This window comes from Crotalus tigris, unplaced genomic scaffold (assembly GCF_016545835.1).
Source record: "Crotalus tigris isolate CLP2741 ecotype Arizona unplaced genomic scaffold, ASM1654583v1 scf7180000019630.4133010339:1179603, whole genome shotgun sequence".
In the NCBI taxonomy this organism is placed as follows: domain Eukaryota; kingdom Metazoa; phylum Chordata; class Lepidosauria; order Squamata; family Viperidae; genus Crotalus; species Crotalus tigris.
Window position 1 is genome coordinate 190726 of NW_024097627.1, and position 22395 is coordinate 213120.

Sequence of the window (22395 nt, forward strand, 5' to 3'; positions counted from 1 at the left end):
GGTTTCAGAAGAGAGGGTGTGAGATGATTGTAGTAACTATCAAAATAGGTATATGGCTAAAGGAAGTATGTACTGAGCCACAATATTTGTTGACTCTGGTGACTTGTATCAAGAAGTGAATATGTGAATATCCGATATATAGTGAATAAAGTATGGCCTTCTGATGCAGTACTATAACTTCTAGCATCCTGTATGTTGATCGTATTAGTTATGGCTGTTAAAAACTGTAGTTCAACAAATGGAGGGCTATGCTTTACTAACCCATGCCATCTACAGAAAAAGCAATTATCTAATTCTTAACCTTGAAATTTAAAAAGTGTAAAATATTTTGGACCTATATGTACCTTGATAAGTTTGTGAAGCTATAATATTTACTAAAAAAACCCCTTTCTGTAATCATGTTATGGTGTATGATGATCTGTTTTTAAGCATTCTACATTATGCAGGATGATCAAGTGGTGAACGTATGTCTCCACAAATTTTTAATTTACCTAGAGGATTAGATCTAAATTAGTTTAACCTGGATACCATTATAAACAATGGAACAAGTTAAACAAAACAAGTCCCATTTATTTCAGTGGGTGTTAATTGCAATTAAGTGTATGAATCCAGCCTATATTTATTGTACAATGTTCATGCAGAAGATAATGTGTGATTTTTATAAATGACTTGAAAGGGGCATTTTATATAGCATGGTATGTTTATTTAAGAGTTTTTGAATATCTCACAACTAACTTTCATAATCTCTTCGATGTTCAGAATGCTTGGTTAAATACAGTTGTTCCTCTTGCATGTTACTTACTGATATTATTGAAGTACATTTCCTTCCTTTGGCTAAAGTTAGATATGTACGTAATTGGTTCATTAAGTGGTTTTTGTCTTAAATGTATTCATTAAATTTGATTTCATTTAAAATGTGTGGAGATTATCTCTCATTTCAAGTATAAATACAAAAACATGAAGACAGCAGCATAAATGGTTGCGGGATCTACAGTAATTCTTGGATATTTTCAGTGGATAGTTTAAGGATAACAATCCTTACTGGCAAGGGGAAGCAGAGAAGAAGTAAAATCAAGTGAAATGGCAATAAATGTATGCTGTATCAGAGCCATTAAATTAGGCTATACTGTTTTAGTCAGTACCTGGAACATGTCAAGATGTATTCATGTTTCTACTTACATGGCAACTGACATAATCACTTAAATATCTAACAGCTGCCCATTTCAAGCTTAAACTTCTTTTTGTTTTTGCTTACCTGATACCATCAGACAAACTGTATCTATGTAAAATACTCAACCAGATCAGTTAAAGACTGACTATGAAGGACACAGGGCACTTGGACTGCAGAAGCTCAGATTCAATTGTATCTGCTTAGCTATGGAAGTCTGACAGGTGATTTGAGCCATCATTCTCAGACCTATTTCACAAGGTTGTTATTGAGGGGGGAGTACTATTACATCTGCTTTAAGATCCTGGAGAAAAAGCAAAATATCTTGCAAATAAAAAATAAACTTGAAGGTACCACACTGAGACTGAAACTAGAAATAAGTCAATTGCAGATTGCAGACAATAGAACTTGTATTTTATTATTATAAAAAAAATGTATAAAAATATACTTACATATCTGTGTCCAAAGAGATACTTAGGAGAATTCTGCAAATATAAATGTATTACTAAGCATAAATATAAAAGCATACCACTGTCGCTTTAAAATGCAGATTTTTTGATTCTCTGAAATCTTGCAGCTCCTTTAAAATCATGTCTGAATCTGGCTACACTCAATCCATGCACAAAATTAATTATTTCAATGGGTTTACAGTAGGCTTAAAAATAAATGCCAGCTATTTTAATTGTTACATATTAATCTATAAAAGAAATTTACAACTTTATAAATGGACAAAAATGCTGAACTTTACTAATGCACATACCAAGGAATATAGATTTGCTACCACATGCCACATCATAGAAATGCCACAGGCACAGGACATTGTGCAACTCAATCCCTGGGTGCCTTTGGCTAATCATTGTCTCTTTGATTAACTTCTTTGCAGGGTCATGCACTTTATATGCATAATATAACTGAGCTTCAACAATCAGGGCAACCATCTAATAACACATAGAAACACAGAATATGCTTAAATTTTTGCTAGTAGTTCTTCAGATTTTTGCATTCAGACATGGTCTAGTTGGTATACCTTTTTATTCTGAAGGAAGCCTGTAGATTGCACATTAATATTTATGAAATAAAGCCTGGTCACATAGAATTGGCACATACATTTAAACTCTAAAGCACTGTTTCTCAAATTTGGCGACTTTAAGATGCATGGACTTAACTGCCAGAATTCCCCATCCAAACTGAGTCAAAGTCCACACAACTTAAAGTTGCTAAGTTTGAGAGAAGCTGCTTTAAAGGATGTTCTGTTCGAACATCCCAATGTTTCTAATTATTTTGACTTACTATTTAATTTCTTTACAATCAAAAACTGTAGACCGGGAGGATTAGTACGGGGTAAATAAACTCTGCTCTTGGTGAAATAGTTCCGTTCAAGGAGCCTGAATTACACCCACGGACAACAATAGGCATCTAATTCTGATCAAGCGCTTTCATTTGCTCACGACAAATAAGCTTTAATAGGTTATTGAACGGAACTTCTTTTCAGTCGGTGAGTTGCAGAGGGGACAGATTTGAAGAATACACGCATGCGCTTATACCCAGGAAACGCTGGGTCTGCAGGGCAAGCGTTCTGCAGCATGGATGCGGCGGAGTTGGGAGCTTTTACTCCCGAGCAAGCGGCGGCTCCTGTAAATAAGGTGGAGGTGAGCGAAAGCAGCGGGACCAAAACAGAAAGCGATTGTGGACCTGAAGCTTTTTAAACTTGCAGACAAAAAAATGAGAGTAAATCTAGTTTCAGAGGCTTCTGATTACAATTTCATTATATAAGTACTTTTCTGACCCTCTTTTTACTATTGGATATAAAAGCGACATTAGTCACTCAGTAAGATGAAGCATAGAATAGGTAGTTACACTAAGTCAGACCCTCTTTCCTTCTCAGCATCCTGGTGATTAGAAAAAGACTCAATCTCCTGATAAGTAGGGCTATCCTTGATAGAATTCTCGGTTTTCTAAGACAAGAAATCCAAAGATTGATTTAAAAAAAATAATTCGGTGGATTAGTAGATTTGCTAGTATTAATGTTCCTGTATATAATACTATATTCCCAAAGCAGTAGTTTTTAATTCATCTCCACTTTTGACTGTAAGTGTGGGGACTAGATGCTATTCTTGTCTCCCATATTTCTCTTTTTAGAAACCAGAAGTTCTGGAAACTTTGTTGGAACTTGAGGAAGCCCAGATAAAACAGCTGTTGCTTCAACCAGTATTGGTATTTTGTGTTTGATCAGAGCAGCTTTGTTTCACCACTGAAGAAAGATGCTAATGGGTGCTTCAGTAACTTTAGGTGCTTGTTCATCTCTCACATACATGCATTTTACCTGTGATCTTTCTTGACAAATTCCTATCAAAGTAAGATATTTAAATGGTATAGTAGAGCATTAATAGAAGCAATAATGGAAGAACCTAATGGGAGATTTGATTTGCCAAAGTAAGCCAATATTTCCAAGAATTTTGGTTTACTAGGAGTGCGTCAGTATGTTGCTTAATAACTTCTCCTTGACTTTAGATTTCTGATTCTAGCCAGAATCTCTGGTTTGCAGTTCATGATATCCTCCATGTTTTATTTAGCCCTCCATTTGATAGCACAAGCCATTTAGAAATAGCCAAGAAATGGAGTCCAACATTCTAGCTCATTCAGAGACAGAAACTTTGTTTCAGTCATTGGCCAATAAAAGTCAATAAAAGAAAGCAAAGTTAACCCTTAATATCAATGAGTATGGCAACGATTTGTGAGTCCCAGTATGCTAGCTCATTTACAATAAACTGTTAGCTATTATATGTGAACAAGCTCCTCTTATATTTACATTTGTTTGAGGGCCATGATTTAACCTGTTTGTTAAAGTAGCATGGCTTGAAGATCCCTAGCTATCTTACTTAATAGAGAATTTTAAATCTTTTGAAAATCTGAATGAGAGATCTGATAGGAAGTCCAATTCTGTAGAATAAGAAATAAAATATAAATGTGTTAAACTTGCAATCTTATGTACCAATATTTATCTTAATCAAAAGTTCTGGCATCTAATATTACAACATGTATCTAATACCTTCTAGATACATGTAATAAATGTATCAGTACATATTACCATGGATAAAGCAATAATGATAAAACTATTAAAAAATAAGTTACCTATTTTTCTTTAATTTATATTCCACATTTTTTTGACTCTTTTGACATTCTTTTGTTTTCAGGAGAAATGGAGACTACTTCCAGCTTTTTTGAAGGTTAGTAAAAAGTATGATCAGAGTAGGGAAATCTTTACCTTTTTTTACAAAGTAATTATATATAGTTGCTGGTTTTACTCAGTTGTTGTCTACAATAATGAGAAAATACATTTAAAATACAAATGCACTTTGTTATTCCTTCATCCGGAGTGCTAATTCTTCTGTAATATCGTGTTTTGCATAATATTACATCTTTTCTTTTTAATTTTACTCTCTCGGGTATTGCTGCCTTTGTGGTAACTTCAGGTACTGGGGAAATAGAAATACTGTTGGGACCAAATAAGGCAGTGGCTATTTGGTGGGAGGCTGCAATCTGCCTAGAGCAGGGGAGAGACTTAGGAGGGATGATTCCCCTTCCCTCTTTAGAGGTTGTATCCTGACCCAAGAAGTGTGTGTAAGTGGGAGAACCCCCCGCCCAATGGAAATACCTTGCTCCTTAACTCCAAGTCAGTTGCTGCTCGGTGCTTGTTATTCCCCTCTGATCTGGGGTGAAACCACTGACTGGCATTTATTAACAGTCGATGTGGGTAAGTGCTGAATTATGGTTTAATTCACCTTTCCATTTGTATTAAGAGTTATGCCTGGTGGTAGCATAGGCCTGCTTAAGTCATGAAAACATGTTTTGCATAATCTTTTGCTGCCTGAAGCATTGAATTTGTACTGACCTTTTTGTTTGACAACAAACAGGCAGTTGTTTTCAGGTCCTTTATGACTTGGCACCTCTCTCTGAATGGGCTGCTTAGATTTGGGGCACCTGGTTTATGGGAAAGCACCTTCTCTGGGGTGGCTCCCGGGCTGTGAAACACCAACCTTGTGATGAAACATACTACCGTAATATAATATATACAGTATACTATATGTACTTATTATACAAGGTAGATGTAAACGTCCATACATATTGCATAGTGCACGCTATAAAACTAATTTTCACCTTGCCAGGATGGCTGAATTATTTATGCAAAACCAAATTGATATTTTAAGTAATTTAAGATACTACGGAAACCCTTCAAGTAACATTTCAAAGTATCAAATAAATGAGATTTAAGCAGTTCAAAAGTTCTGTGTTTGTTTTCACTGAAGATAATCTTCCTATTTTAGGTAAAAGGACTTGTAAAGCAACATATAGATTCATTCAATTATTTCATCAATGTAGAGGTAAGCCATTTTGTTTTATTGAATATTAAAGCCTATAAGTAGTCCTTGACCTACAGCCGCAGTTGGGACTGAATTTGTCATAAATCACTGCCGTCATAAGTCAAGTTAGACTCAGTTTTACAATGTTTATTGTGGACATTAAATGAATCACATGGTTGTTAAGTGAATCCAGGTTCCCCAGTGGGTAAAGTCACAAATCATAATCATGTGGCCACAGGATGCTGCAACTGATGGTAAATGTGAGCCAATTGCTAAAAATCCAAATTTCAGTCAGGTGACCATGGGCGTTTTGCAACAATTGTAACTGCAAGTACAGATTGTAAGTCACTTTTTCCAAGACTATTTTAACTTTTAATTATTGTTAAATGAACAATCGTAAGTCAAGTACTTGTATAGCATATCCTTCAACCTATGTAAACCTTCTTTCATTTTCAGATAAAGAAAATAATGAAAGCCAATGAAAAAATTACAAGTGATGCTGATCCAATGTGGTATTTAAAGTAAGCCTAAATTTTATTCTGATTGTAGCGTGAATAACCTGAGCCTCAACTTCCATGGAGGCTTTTGTTTAATCCATAAAATCTGCCGCAAAATCTTATATGAAATGCTGCAGATGTACAGAATAACATATGATATAATTGATTTAGCTAAGATGGATTAATAGTAATATGGTTTTACTCCAAATAGATTTAATGAAAAAAAACTTTTTTTCTTGTGGTTAAATATTTGTAGTATTTAGTCTGATTTTTCTAAATATTCATAATTAATTTTAGTAAATAGAAATCTAGTAATATTAAACATGAACTACATATTTGATAGTTGATTCATATTCCATTTTTAATTATTTTTATTGGATTTTATCTTGCAGATATCTCAATATTTATGTGGGTACTCCAGATGTTGAAGAAAGCTTCAATGTAACAAGACCTGTTTCTCCTCATGAGGTATGAGCTTCTCTTCAGCACTTCATTTTGAAAATTATTTGACAACTATTAAATTAGAGTGAGTTTACAATAAGCTCTCAGTTAAGGAGAGGTGATCTATTAAAGTAGAATGATAGTGTACATAAATGTAAAAGATTTTTCTGCATATAATATTTGCACAGATTTTAACCATTGCATCTGAAATCCACTAAACCAACTACTGCAGGGATGTCAAACTCAATTTCACTGAGGGCCGCATCAGCATTGCAGTCGGGGGGCCGGATGGGTGCGGCCTACTGGGTGGGCATGGCCAGCTCTACATCATTCGCGTCAAGGGTGCCTGTGGGGGCCTGGGCAGGAGTGGGACAGATCTGAGGGTCTCTGGCAGAAGGGGGTAGGACCGGGGTAAGCGCCAAGGCATGGTCCATTTCTTCATTCCTCACAAAGGGTGACACCTCCCCAGCATGCACCCAGGGGGCGGGGCCGATGCGGCAGGGGCTGGTTCCTCGCTGTTTCCGGATGGCTTGGTGGAGGTAAGACTGAATGTGTTTCAGCATAGTTGGCCACCACAAAATTGTACATTGGCTCCTGGCTGGCCTGGGCCAGGGCCATGGCAGCAGGGGCCATTCCCTCACTGTTTCCAGGATGGCTTTGTGGCCACATGAAACCACTTCACAGGCCGCATCCCGGGCCTTGTGTTTGACATGTCTGAAATACTGTAATACTTTAGTTTACTATAATAGTATAGTTTATTCTCATGCTATCTATATTGCTATCGATAAAATCCTAGCAGTTAAAAACATGGTGGTCTCTGAGAAAAGCATTGAAGGAATGTTGATGGCTTCCCCATATGGAATTTTTTTTTTCCTTTTAAGTGTCGCTTGAGAGATATGACTTATTCTGCCCCAATTACAGTGGACATTGAATATACTCGAGGCAGCCAAAGAATTATTCGTAATGCATTACCCGTTGGCAGGTAAGAAACTAAATTAACCTTAGTTAACACATAACAGAATATAGTTAGGAACTCGGCTTGATAATGGGCATAACCTTGATCTGAACAGGTACCAAGGTTACAATTAGCATTTTATGGATAAAAGTTTGTTTGTTTGTTTGTTTGCTTATAATACTGGTCATTTTCACCTAAGTGTAAAGCAGAGACATTATATTAGTCTAGCACTTTGAATTTAATCTACCTTAGCATTAGAACACTCAGCTTAATCCTACCTAATGAAACTTCTACCTGTGGTCAGATAGTAACTTGAATCCAGCAAAAGTTGCAATAGTGGGTCTCTACCTCCAGGAATAGAATGTCATAGCTAAGGCAGGGTCTAGGCTTGAACTATTCTTTGTGACTATCCTCTTAATCACAGAAACAATTGTATTGAGCCAGGGGTTTTTGGAAGTTGGTTACCTTGTGGATGGCAGGTCCTTCACAACCTGACTTCATACTGAAGTCAAGTACCAGTATAGCCTCTGTTTCTGCTATAAAGAAATTAGATTTTATATGGATTTGAATTCATGTGGCATGCTGAAAAAAGGTAAAGAGAGCCAGTGTACTGTAGTGATTAAGGTGCTGGCCTAGACACCAGAGAGTGAGTGAGAAAAGTAGGAGCAGGAACAAGTATTCTGTATGTTCACTCTTTGAGTTACTATAGAATAATAAAGACAGGAGAAAAATAAATGAAAAATGTATCAATGTGTCAAACAAAATTTTTGGTGATATGGGGGCAGTAGATTCATAGTCTGCTAGTATGGTCAATATATTGTCTGTTCAAAAATACTTCTCTGAGCCGATTTTGGTGGGCTCTTATATTATTAATGTGGACCTTATGCATTTTAAAAGACAAAAAAGATTATGCTGGTTTGCTCTTTGATTTTGTTAAGCTTCAAGGCATATTTAAAGAACTAAAAGAGTATGTCAGTTTGTACATAGTGCTTTGCCTGTTGTGTTTTGTTGATGAGCTGCTAGTCCATTTAAATGCTGATATTGTACTGGCAAAATACTGGAAATGAGTGATGGTCAGTATCTTTCATTTTGCTTTTGTAATGCTAATGAATGCTATTCGTGCAATTAAGAAGCACTAGCAACCTTTTCTTGTTTGTAACCAGCAGCCACCTTAAAGCAATTAGAAAAACAAGGGCAACAAAGATAGCTGAGACACTCACTTTTTGTTGGGTGTTACACTTAGTAGACAGGTGACAAAATCCTCATGTCCATCTGCTATAGGGGATTGATACTGATGACTGTTGGCTGTGCAACCCAAGTTGCATATCTTGTTTATAGTACTTTTGCATCATGTGAGTTGATTGCAAGTAGCGATTGTGCTTTGGGGGAATAGGTCTCAACTTGGAGATCGTATTCCAGTCTGGTTTGGATTAACATCAGTGGAGAGGAAACAAGATTTAAAATTTTTTAGCATGAGAAGGGTCTCTGATTTGATTGGCCCTTTTGGATCTTGAGTCTGTGTGATGGGTAGATAATTAAATAAAAAAATGCAATTAAAATCTTTCCTGCAACGTCAATTCTAATATCAATATGCCCTGTAGCATTATTACAATTTTGTTTTATTGTCAAATCAAGAGTAAATAGTTACTCTTGATTCCTACAAATTACATGCATTTTCTTTCCTATTTTCATTTCAGGCAATTTAGCTTAAGTACTTGCGCAGCTTTGAATGTATATCCATATATTTTTATTGCATATGAAAACAGTTCTTTCTGCTTTCTGTATCTTGTTCCTCTGGGATATTGATGCCAGATTGCATATATATAATTTGATTTCTCTGTACTAAATGAATGAACTTTCTAAATCAACAACTCAGTAGTTAGGTTACAGATAGTCTCATTTATCGCCTGCCTCATTTATTGATCATTTGCAGTTATGACAGTGATGAAAATTTAACTTCATGATTAATCCTTGTGTTTCAGACCTTTGCAGAGCTATAGTTTTTAAGCTGCACAAATAATTATTTTTTAAACATAGAATGGTTGGCACAGCATGATTGTAGCCATGCTATGGAAATACCTATAACATAAAGGAACTCCTGCATTTATGTTAGCAGGTTAATTCAGGTTTTATGATGTAGTAATTTTTTGTATCACTATTGCTGGTATTACAGTCAAATAGAAACCATGCTTGACCCTTGCTTATTTAGCTAAAGAAATTCCTATATTTGCATATATTCACTGCATTGATGCAAGCATTTCTAATCTAAAAACAGTTGTGAAATATGAAAAGCTGCAAGAGAAAGTTATAAAGAATATAAGATATATTCATATCTCATTATTCAGTTTCCTGTTTATAGATCTCCTAAGGCCTACTTGTTATAAGAACTGTATTTGTAACAGTCCAAAAGGACTGATATAAATTGATTTGGTAGGTAAAGATCAATAAAGTTGCTTCTTTCTGCATTGCATGATTGGCTGCCACTAATATAAATAATATTAACATGATCCAAGTCATAGTCGATCTATGATAATGCTTTGCCTTGACAATGAAATAGGTCACTTCTCTGCTCATATATAAATACAAAAATGTTGTTTATTATCTGAAACTACGAAAAAAGACCTTAGCTATCACAATTATTACCTGGCTTACTGTTTTTCCAGTGGTATTTAGGTGATCTGTCAGAAGACCAGCTGATAAACCGTTAATTTATGCTATTTTTTTTCTTATAGGATGCCAATAATGTTACGTAGTTCCAATTGTGTTCTCACTGGGAAAACTCCAGCAGAATTTGCAAAGCTTAACGAGTGTCCTTTAGATCCAGGTTCCAAATTTATTTTCTAATATTCTTTGCTATTTTGGTTAAGCTTTGATTTCTTTTAAGATAGTCATTACTAAGATTTTGCAATCATGAATTAATGTGTAGTCTGAGATTTTGCAGCTCAAAGCTGCAGTAATGAAAACAATTACTAAGTGTCCTTTCAAGGAAAAAGCAGCATCAGTGGAAGTGGTATTTCATACAAGCGATTTACTTGTATTCAAATCCCTAATATTCCTTAAATTTTAATTAGCATATTTATATAGCTGTTCATCTCACAAACATGTGATTCTGGGCAGCATACAACACAACAACAGTGGGCTCATGTAGGTGTTAAATAGAAATGAAGAGAGTACCGAACCCTGCAGAACCCCACAAAATAAGGGTTAAGGATGGGACCTCTCACTCCCAACTGACTGACTGGAACTGGCCCCACAGAGAAAGCAAGTGACCTAGAACAATCCTCTGCCACCCAGTCCCAGTCCATGAAGCTGGCTCAGAAGGATACCATGGTAAATGGTATCAAAGGCCACCAGGAAGTCAAGAAGAGATAGATATACTACCCCTCTCCCACACCTATCAGAGAACATCTAAAAGAGTGACCAACGACATCTCCATCCCATATCCATATCCCGACTGAAAGGAGTCCAGGTTTATCCAGGGATTTATTATCTTGCTGAGGGTTTAGGAAATTCCAAATGCATATTTCAAAATTGTATAAATCTTAATTAGATTTCAGCACCTGAATAAACAAATATTCATTTTCTATTTGGTAGGCGGCTACTTCATTGTCAAAGGAGTGGAAAAGGTCATTCTTATCCAAGAGCAGTTATCAAAAAACCGAATAATAGTGGAAGCTGACAGAAAAGGAACAGTTGGGGCATCAGTTACCAGGTAGGTAAAAGAATTATTGAATAATTATCTCTTATGTTAAGCTTGACTGGAATTTAGAAAGTTATTTTAGAATTATTCAAGAACTTGGACATGTTGGGGACAGGTTCGTTTCAAATACTTCCCAACATAATATCCTAACACAAATAATCTTCAATATCCTTCACATCCACTTTCATCCTTCAGCCTCCCATTTAACATTCATTCACATTTCTTTCTCAGCTCTCTTGGTGCTCTTGATCCACTATCTGTCCCTCATTCACTTTCCCTCTCTTCTTCGTTGCCATTCTCTTTCCTTTTCTAATCAACAAAGACAAGTCCCACCCATCATCCAACCTCTGGCATGATTGTCTCCAAATCCAACTGAATCACATAGTCTGCCACCAGCTTCTGTTGCTTGGCTTTTTTGTCTGGCTAACCACTGGCCAGTCTCTCACTGACAAGCTGACTGGCAGCTCACTATGATTGTTCTTGCTGCCCATCAAACCTTTTAGCTATTCCTGGCCTGGCAGTTATAGTTAGCAAAACCTGTCCTCTGTCTGTGTCATCTTCTCATTGAGCACAGCTCAGAGAAACAGTTGATACAGTAGCTCATTTTCATTTTTTAACAGGAATCTATTTTGGGGCTATGAAATTCCAAATATACAAGAAGTCTTTGGACTTTTTCCTCTCTGAATAAAAAGTATAAATATTAATACTATATTCCTTTTTTCTAACTAATGCCTAGCTCTACGCATGAGAAGAAGAGCAGAACAAATATAACTGTGAAGCAAGGAAGGTTTTATCTGAAGCATAACACCCTTTCAGAAGATATTCCTATAGCAATAATCTTTAAGGTATTCCTAATAAACACCATAGTAATATTATTCTTAACTTCAGAAATTTGAAAAATTATTTAAAACAATGTGAGAACTTTAGTTTTGTGTGTATAAGTCCACTGATTTTGTTTAGGTCTACTGTTTTTTATCCAGCCTTTTCCAACCAAAGACTTTTTAAAATGGGTTCTGACTGCAGTTCTCAGAAAATACCTGGAGAAAAGGCTGCTTAGCAATGTACTCCATAGTGTAGAGTTTGAAAAACACTTTTACTCATTGGTTTTGAACACTTGGCTTGCATTTGGACATTGTTAGAATGTTCATACTGTTCTGTCCTTTTGTCTCTTTATAAGAGGAGAACAGAAATACAACTGAAGGAGAAAATATCTTGAGTAGGTGGAAAAAAAAGACATGAGTGAGAAAGGAGAAAAAATGTAAAAGGATGTGGCACAAGACTGGGAAATATGGTACTCTTTTATATCTTCCTTATTGCTTGCCTGCGTCTCTTAAAAGTTGACTTACTAAAAGCAAAGCATCTATCTCTAACATCAGATCTATTTGTGATCCCAAAAAGGTGGTGACAAGCACTATTTAGGTTCTGCTATGTGGGTGTTTTTTGCCTTGCCAGGCTCCCTAGGGCATCCATTTTGTGAACAATAAAGTTTTCTATAACTGTTATTTTGTGACTGTGATCATCACAAGCTCTCAAAATTCTAGATATAGTTCCAGATCAAGAAAGGTTGCCTATTTGTAAGAGAGTGAGTAACAAGACCTGACGATGACAGATAATTGCCAATGCCAGTACACACTGATCAGATTTTTGAGCCCTTTGATTGGAAATTTGTTATTAACTGTTTATGAGACCGTTTTAATGCCATAATCTTATATCTTTTAGATGTGTTGTATTACATCTCAGATTTGAAAAACATTGCCAGAAGAGGGCAGTGCTTGATCGCAATACAACAACCAAAAATGGGTTGGAGTGTGGGGCTGCTTTGAAATGTTATCTTTAGGGATTTTTCGGTTTTAATACTACATAATTTATTCCTGATAAGAAAAATCTTTCAATTCATTTTGCCAGATTAATTGTTTGTTCACATACATCAGAGAAGGTCATCAAATGTTCTGATAGCATGTCACTTTATTATTCACTTTGTGTGTTAATAACTATGTATTTAAATTTTAACTTTTGTGCCACATGCTATATTTTTCCTTAAAGCAAACATTTCTTAGAGCAGCATATGTGCTTAAAACTGTCTGTCTGAATAGCATTTTTAATATAGGAAATGGATAAATATTTTGCTGGCAGTAGGATATTAAGATAAGAGCAGGTTGTCTGGAGCATTTAAATGGTACACTACAGTAATACAATCCTGGTTATAGTATCATGCTTTGGATTTGGCTTGCAAAACATTTGCAAAGAAATTGTCACTATGGTATCTTCATTTAGTAATTATTTGAAATAAATGTTTATGTTTATATTTGTGTCATATGTGAAGTAGCAACTAACCTTTAGATAGTAATATTTTCATATAGTGATTTGCAAACCTGTCTGTCTAGTCTAAAAACAGATTATTTATACTCTCATAAAACCCCGAACAATCCTAAGCTCTTTGGGGAAATTTGTTAGCAACAGCCCATCTTTTTTGGATGAGTGTGAGATATAAATGCTGTACCAGTGAATAAGGATGAAATAATATATGATAAAATAATTTTCTCAAAATTATTGTTACCTGACACTTAATATGTAGTTTTTTTAAGAACTGTAATATACATTGATAACCTTTAGAAATCCTTTGAACATTTGGAAGTGTTCTTTCTCATATCAGATATCCGCTAATAGTTGGTCAGTTTGTTGGGGACTAGATAAAAATAGCTTTTCATGTTAAGGGATTTATTTTTAACATGATCTCTGCCACATGTTCACTAGCAAATCATCTGAATGATGGCTTGGTGGGTTCTCAGCTACAGGCTAACCTGAGAGGAGCAGATTACCTTGACCATTTCAAACTAGCTCTAGAACAAACTATAAAGTTGACACAACCTAGGTCAGTTTGAGGATCAATAATGAGAATGTGTTTCTGTTGCTTCTCATAACCCTCTCAGTAGCTTTGGCTAGTATTTTTTCTAGATAGCCTGAGACAATTGGAAATGGCTTTGTAGTGGTTCTATTACTATCTCACAGGTAAATTTTAGATGATGTTCCTTAGAGATAGTTGCTCTTCAAAATGGGAGCTATTATATGGTGTTCCTTGAGAATCCTTTCTGTTGCCAATGTTTTTCAAAATAACACTGCTGGATATGATCAACATGATACCCAAATCTATTTCTCTGTAACAGGAAATGATTTAGCTCCTCTAAATGCCTCTCTGTAGTTACTACTGTGCTGGGCTAGAGATAACAAATTAAAATTGAATTCAGACAAAATGTTTGTTGCAAGAAGCCATAATTGTGGGGGCAGGGGTGTAGATCTGCTTGTAAATGGAATTACAGCCTCCCAGAAGAACTGGGTATATGCATTGGGTTGCTTCTGGATGCAACTTTCCCTGGTTTCCCTGACATAAAATAGACAGAGCACTTTTTAATAGCTTTAGTTGATCAACTAACTACATCTCTCTCTGAAAATTGATAATATAACCTCCATTCTTCTCTACAGTAATTTCATTTATGTGGTGTTTGTATCTAACCTAGAAACTTCAGTGAAACAAAATTCAGTATAGTACTGTAGTTAGATTGATCTTGGGAAGAATGTGAAGTGATCACATATTTTGTGCTTAAAGCATTTACCAATTACTAACTTATTTGGGGCAAAATACAAAGTGCTGGTCATTACCTTTAAAGCTCTACACGAGTTAAATTCTGGTAGTTTAAGAGAATGCCACATACAAGAACCCCTTTCTTGCTAAGAGAATCTATGCAGATTCACTGACAATTTCTGCAAGTTCACTAGAGAAGTATCTCCTCTGTTGTTGCCTTAGCTTTTTAGAATGTCTTCTCTGCAAAGTTGAATGGCTAACAATTGTATTAGTTATTAAAAGACCTTCAGAAGAAATCTTTCAGTACAGCATTTGACCAAAGTTTTTCTAAAATTTAATTTTAACCGTTTACTTATTATAAGTATTTATTTAAATCATTACTGTAAATGTAATCAATATTTTAATTGTAACATAGTTTTTACTACACACTGCCAAGAAATAAATATTTTCTAAATTCTGAAGTCTAGCCCACGTTGTCAGTAATAATTAAATCTTTCAGGGGTTTTGAGATGGCCCAAGGTAAACCTGCAGGAAAAGAGAATTACTCAAATGCTAGAGGCAACTATCTCCCAGCCCATGTGGTGGCAACAAACAAAAAGTAAAACTAACAGCCTGTAAAGGAAATCATAGGAGAATCAAACACATTTTTAAAGAAAAATAAAGAACACCATCTAATATATTGAGGTAGGCAGTTCTACTTATTCCATTGCCACCAAGAAAGCCCCTTTCTTCTGTTGCTATTTGAGGGCAATGCTGCAAACAAGAAGGGCTCTTAAGTGAGCAGCTCCAAAATATTTAGACCCCCCCCCCTCAATGTTGTTAAATCCTAACTACTGTTGTGTTGTTTTATATGCATTTTTGACACAGTGTAATTCCAAGCAGACATGTGAAAGCAGAAGCTTTAACATTATCTGCAATTCACAAAGATCTGCACTGCTGTCTGCCAGTTTGAAACACTATTTATAGAGAGATTTGGGGAGATTTAAAATCTGAAAAGCTCATTTATATTGTAAGCCCTTTTTTTTCAATATAAAATATAATCTGGTGCTTATGAACTTCTGAGAAAAAAACAAAAGAACACGATTCTAAGGATAGCATTATGTGTGAAATCCTAACCTTCTATTTTTTGTAAGATTTGACTCATTACCAATACTCATTAATATTGCATCACAAAGAAATAGAGCTGGCTCCACTTCGTTGGTGGAGACAATACGTAAGAATGGCAGGTAACGGTAAAGAGGGCAGGTTATAGTTCTATATCTTAATTTCCTACCATTAGTATGGAATGCTTTTAAAGTTTCTGGTTTTTGTTTTCTTTTTCTGTGCTTTCCCATGTGTATCCTGCATTCTCCATGGGGGCAGGTCTACGCTTGCTAAGTATCCGCTGTGGCGTTTGTACGCCATGCACCTACCCAGTGCTGTAGTAACAATCCAGGTTCCTCTTCCATATGAAGCAGTGCTCAGAGGCAGGATTTGGTAGTCTTCAGTAATCCCACTTGAAATGCAGCTACTCCTGAGAAAGGGAGGTGCATATTGCGAACTTGATCAGTAATAACTTTATACAACCTTATTGGATTGTGTATATACAAGCCCCAATTCCTGTAGCTCTTCAGCTAGTTTATTCTGCTGCAGTTGTCACTTGCTATTTATTGAGAAAATGTATGAAGTTTCTTCTTTATACATCAGCCAATAACTTTCTAGTAAAAAGATACTGTCTCAACATTCATCTTTCTTGCTTTCAGTGCTGCTTATCAAGATTTCCTTTTGATGAGTAGGTGCCTCTGCCAATGCCAGATGGTCCTATTTCTGAGAGAACTTGCTTTTGCTTAAGCCAGTGTTTCCCAAACTTGACAATTTTAAGGCATGAGGACTTCAACTCCCAGAATTCCACAGCTAGCAACGCTGGCTGTGGAATTCTGGGAGTTGAAGTCCACATGCCTTAAAATTGTCAAGTTTGGGAAACACTGGCTTAAGAGTTTACTGACTACAATACCAAATTAGCATAAGCAAATGTCAGTGAGTTAACAGAAAGCCAACATTCTTTCTCTCCTTTTCTACCTTTTATTTCTTTTCCTCCCTCTGTAGGCCATGGGGGTTGAGAGTGACCAAGAGATTGTGCAGATGATTGGAACAGAAGAGCACGTGATGGCTGCGTTTGGCCCCAGCTTGGAGGAATGCCAAAAAGCTCAGATTTTCACACAGATGCAGGTGTGTGATATTCAAGCATCCATCTATGGTGCATTTGTAATGAAAATGGGCTTTTTAACCCGTTCAAAAAGTAGTGAGTAGCAAGAAGATGCATTAGTAGATCTTTTACTTGTCACTCCTCTTTGCTTAATTAGGTCAGGAGAGTAAACCCATAACCAAAGGCCTGTAGAATATCTAAGAGTTGATTAGAAAGGTTGAAATAATAAATCTCTGAATTGCTCCATTAGGTGGCTAATGAAGTTTATTCTTTGTTCTAGAATAGTAATATATTAAACTTGTGTCATATAAATGGTAGTAGGGGTAACATTTTAAAATATCCTACCAAAATCTGAAATAGCACAGTACATACTTAATGAAACATTTGTCCCATCCAAATTACTTTGATAGGTAGGAAAAGTCTAGCTCATATAGAGTATTTTGACCTCATGAATGAGACTTAGCAGATTTACTGAAATACCTGATATGAAACCAGACAAGCAAAATAAAAGCAAATACATAAAGATGTTGCCTTATATTTCAGATTACAAACTGTTTTAACAATCCTTTAATATCAGAAAAAGACAATATGATCAAATGCAAATGCTGAGCCTTTTAAATGGAAGCTATCTACTGCATAGTTAGAAAAAGAGATGCGTACCCATTCAGTGTTAAACTTAAGCTAGGTGATATATTTCCTTAGTTGTAAGGGATTAATTTAAAATAACAGAGCGTAACAGAGTAATTGTACTGCTTAGCCATTTCTACCCCTCACCTGTTTAAAATAACCTTGTCCTGCTCTCTGGTTTTGCTTTTCAGCCAGCCTGGTTCTGGCTTGTTGACTTCCTTGTAAAATAAAACATCTCAATAAATACTGAATTTCCACAAGGGGAGAAAAGTACATTGAAAATGATTTGTGACATGTACATAATGATGGCAATAATGATTTTCAGCACACAATCTTTTTACTTCGCTTTGCAGGCATTGAAATATTTGGGAAATAAAGTCCGAAGGCAGCGAATGTGGGGCGGTCCCAAGAAAACCAAGATGGAGGAAGCAAGAGAGTTGTTGGCAACAACTATTCTTGCCCATGTGCCGGTAAGTGCTTTATTCTTAAACTACAGGATACCTTCCTACTTTGCAGGAATGACTATAGATGAAATTGAATTCAGGAAGAACTGCTGCTCCATTTATTATTAATAGCTTCTGGTGATAGTTTATATATACAACTACTTACATACCACCCTGCTTCATAAAACTCAAGACAATACCAACTATTGTTAGGCACAAATAATCAGGATCAGGTGTTATGTTCAAAGTACTAAGAGTTTATTCTTGTCACCTATACACAAGACTCTTGAGTTACTAGCAATCCAAGCTAAATTGGTGCTAGATAAAGGTCAACAAAATTTGGCGGGGGGGGGGCTGCGCAGTGATTCTAAACTCATTATGCATTATAAATCTGCCCTCCAGCACAATATGCTCATCTCCTACATTTATAAAGCAACACAGCCAAAAGTAATTAAAATAATGTATATATAATTTTAAATAGGAACAACAGATTTAAATTATATTCCATTATTCATTCATTGTCAGTATTAATTGGTATCTTCATTTATAAATGTATGCAACAACCTATGGCTTTACATGCCTATGCAGATGAATTTACAGTCTATCCTGCAGAATAGATTGTTGATCCTGGGTGAGACACAAGGCAATCTTACTCAGAATTTTTGAGAGATATGTACATAATCTGAGACAGAGAGAAATCCAAGTATCTATTAAACCTGAAAAACTATCTGCCCATTAAATAAAATGTATTCTCCTTCCCAATATTACATGTAATAACCACTAAATTGTTATTGCCAGCAATAACAATAAAACCATTCATTGGAATGGTTTTACTGTTAATGATACACTGATCACATACTTGCAGCCTCTTTCCCTCCTGATTTTCTATCTCTTTTGTGGCTTGAAGACAGATATTTTGAACCCAGGACCAGCACTGTGCTCTGCAACATGTAGATATACTGTATTGTAAAAAGATAAAATTGGCCATATGTTGTTATAACAGAGTTAAGCAAAGTTAACCATAAGTTAATGATCAGGCAGTTATCTGGTTGGTAGTTTACATAACAATGAATGTATTGCTCTGAAATGACATTTTCTCCAGTACTCTAACTGTGGATAATATTGAGAACAATTGAAAGAGAGTTTCCAGAAATATACTGTGTACTGTCAGACCCATTCGCAGAAATTAGAAGCTTGGAGGGCAAACTGTGGTACCAGAAAACATGATGTAGGAATAGAGAAATAGCAGAGGGTAGGTCATGATAGGAAAGGAAGAAGGCATTTTTAAAAAGATCAGTTACAATCAAGGTGGTATCCAAACATTTAACGCATGATGGATCAGTTTTAAAGTCTAAGAAGAAGGTATCCCAAGGCCCTTGTAGAAAGGAGAGGCTATAGTGATAAAAGCAATTTATCCTAATGCTATTCATTCCTTCAAAATGCATGAACCTCCACATACCATGCCTAACAGAGGGTTAAAAAAAACAATCTAGAGACATTTTCATGCAAGGTACTGTCACTTAAGTTAACTTTCTCATTTTTGCTTTTTCAGGTAAAAGAATTCAACTTCCGCTCCAAGTGCATCTATACAGCTGTTATGGTCCGCAGGGTGATTCTAGCTCAAGGAGATAACAAAGTGGATGACAGAGATTATTATGGAAACAAGAGGCTGGAACTAGCAGGACAGGTAGATGCACCTTGAAGCTTAATAAAATTGGACTATGTTATTTTGCCTAATCCACCAGATCAAATGCACATAGTAATTTAATTTAAAGCGTTAGTGATGTGGTTGTGATATTTTCTTAACCAAATTGATGAAATAAAAATACTGTTCCTTGATTTAAAATGACAAGCCGTTTGCAAAAGATTGCCTTTCCATCCAACCAAAAAGATGTATTTTATTTGGCTGTTTCCCCCTTGCTCTCAAATGGGACATGCATGACTATAGCCGTAGGGTCCTAGAAATTGCCAGTTCCCCCAGAGTGAATTGCAGAGATAGATGCTGCAGTTGGGGTGTTTATCTCAATCTGAACCAACTGCAGAGTGGAGAGAGCCTTTGCATGACCTATGCTGATGTGGCTCTGGAATTCAGCAGAAAAGAAATCATAAATGCAAAAAGGACAAAACTGCCTTTCATTTCCTTTAAGGGACAGGGAGGAAGGGCAACTCAAATGTGGGCATTTAAAAGTAAAGGTCTCCTGAGTTTACACATCTGTTAATATAAATAAAATTCCATTTGTTTCATGATTGCTAAAAGAAGGAATATTAAGTTTTTGAACAGTGCTGTTTGCTGAATGGCTATTTGCCTTTTATATAGTAACTTCTAATTTTTTAGAAACATACTACAACGTTCTTTGTTGGTTTTTTAAAAAATATACTAGTAAAAAAGTACAATTCTATGTGTGTCTAGTTGATTAACCCTCTGCTTTATAGCAAATTAATCAACTATAATTTGCTTTAATTTGGTTACTCTTTCTTATGATGGCGCTTAGCTACAAATCATTATGGCAGTTTCAGGTCCAAATGAAATAGAATGATTTTTAAGTTAGAGCTTCATAAATAGTAGCATACCTCTATTGCATTATTAGTTATTTTAATATTTATAATCCTTTTGTAACTTGTAACATATATTTTGCATGTACGTTTCTGCTATTATTAACATAATGTCTGCATTATATCTGCAAAATAATAAAGCACCTTACTTTAAGCCTGTTACTCAGTGTTTTTAGTTAATTTTTCTGTCTAAATGGCTTTCATCCTTTAAAAAGCTGGCAGTGTTTCTGGACTAAAAATTCAGTTGCTTAAAAATTTGAATGAAAAGGGATTGATCCTGTATTAGGAGAAAAGCAGAACAGTCTGCACAATGTGAAGACATAAAAGGTATTGTGTCTATAAAAATGTGTGAAAACAATAGTAGCTAATTTCACACCCCATGGGACAAGGGAGCACGAAATGTGCTTTAGCTTTAGATAACAGTTGTTTCCACTAGCCAAGCTGGTTTACAGAGCTTTTTCTTCATTTTTTCAGCCCACAAGAGGCTTGGTAGGCCAGGTGCCAGCAGAGGTGTTAGCGAAACCTACCGACTCCAAGCTTAATCTTTTCACCTACCTTTTCTCTTTCCTTAATGTGTTCATTATTTGCCGAGCATTTCCCGCCTCTTTGTCCTCAGGGTTTGTTTGGCATTTTTTTCTTTCTCTCTTTCTAATTCAGCTTGCTTTGTATGGGTGAGATATGGAACAGCACCAAAATCCGGCACCCTGGAAAGGAAAGGATTTCTACCCTATGACAAAAGAAAACCGTCTTGACTTCAGAGATTGACTAATCCCAGCTGTTCTGATAATATAATTAAGGCTGCCTAATGTCTTTAATTTTGCAACCAGTTTGTGTGAAAAGGAGAATTTGGCACTCTAAAGCCTTAAACAGTAAATGGCAATCTCAAGGAGCCTAATTAGAATTCTCTGACATTAAGCTAATTGGTGAAATTCTATTTCAGCAGCTTAACTTCTTTATTAATTTTTTTTTCCTCAGGATTTTCCATGGAAATCAATTGATGAACTGTCACTTCTTTCCCTTATGCCCTCAACCACATTTGGATATAATTTTCTCCTAGTCCTCTTTTTGAAAGGCCTTGTGCTTGCAATGAAAATTTAATGATTATTATTGCTAGGATTCCATTCCATTCTGTGTTTAATCACTTACTCTTGATCTACAAAATAGGCTATCATGAATCTTTGCCCTGCTCTTAGGAATATATCTCTTTAGAATAAACAGAAGTCAAAAAAGTCACTCTAACTTTAGAATAGATTGGAACAGAAAAAAAAAATACTGCTGATTAGTGGAAACCATTTTGAAGTCAGTAAAAATTTATAGAGTGTTATATATTCTATATAGTGGATTATATATCTCCAGGTAAGACTTGAAAATAGTTCTGTCTGAAATCCTGGATAGTTACTGCCATTTAAGTGACTGAATTCACTATAAAACATGAAAAAGTTTGTTTTGCTAATATATTGTATGAAACCATTATGATTATAAATGACTCGCAAGTTATGAGAAACTCAATAACAGCTTGTAACAGTTGTTTTTTTTTTAAAAAAAGTTATACTTTAAAGTGCAATTTATAAAATCTGCAATATGCATAGTTAATAGTAAAGCAGTTCAGTTACTGTGCATTCAAAGTAATCTAGATTTTGAACCAAAATAAGCTTTATCAGCCAGTGTTTTCTATAAACTATTAGGGATATAAAGATGGAAAGGTGATGAATATAATCAGTGTAAATGTTAATTTGGATAGCAAAGTAGATGCTTGGCCTTTTGCCAAAAGGGACAGAGTATTGCTAATACGTCTAAGAAAATGGAGACAGTTTTAAAACAGACTCATTCCCTGCAGGAATTAAATTATGCAATAGACTCCAGAATGTCTTAACAGGAGCCTGTT

The 22395-nt window shown here is 35.6% G+C and overlaps 1 protein-coding gene across 3 annotated transcripts in view; it reads left to right on the top strand.

The window, feature by feature from the left end:
* Nucleotides 1-2696: 2696 nt before the first annotated feature.
* The window catches only part of POLR3B (RNA polymerase III subunit B), a 63895-nt gene continuing 44196 nt past the window's right edge, over nt 2697-22395 (top strand). Inside the window, exons 1-12 of one of the 3 annotated variants that reach the window (XM_039363917.1) lie at nt 2697-2817; nt 4363-4395; nt 5494-5550; nt 5986-6050; nt 6419-6494; nt 7349-7449; nt 10155-10246; nt 11017-11134; nt 11859-11967; nt 16788-16910; nt 17868-17984; nt 19510-19644. In XM_039363917.1, the coding sequence (XP_039219851.1) occupies nt 2701-2817; nt 4363-4395; nt 5494-5550; nt 5986-6050; nt 6419-6494; nt 7349-7449; nt 10155-10246; nt 11017-11134; nt 11859-11967; nt 16788-16910; nt 17868-17984; nt 19510-19644 (1143 nt within the window). In that variant the 5' untranslated portion in view covers nt 2697-2700. Of the gene's footprint in view, nt 2818-3368; nt 3458-4362; nt 4396-5493; nt 5551-5985; nt 6051-6418; nt 6495-7348; nt 7450-10154; nt 10247-11016; nt 11135-11858; nt 11968-16787; nt 16911-17867; nt 17985-19509; nt 19645-22395 lie in introns of those variants that run through there. The other 2 variants (XM_039363915.1, XM_039363916.1) reach the window with 2 other exon arrangements.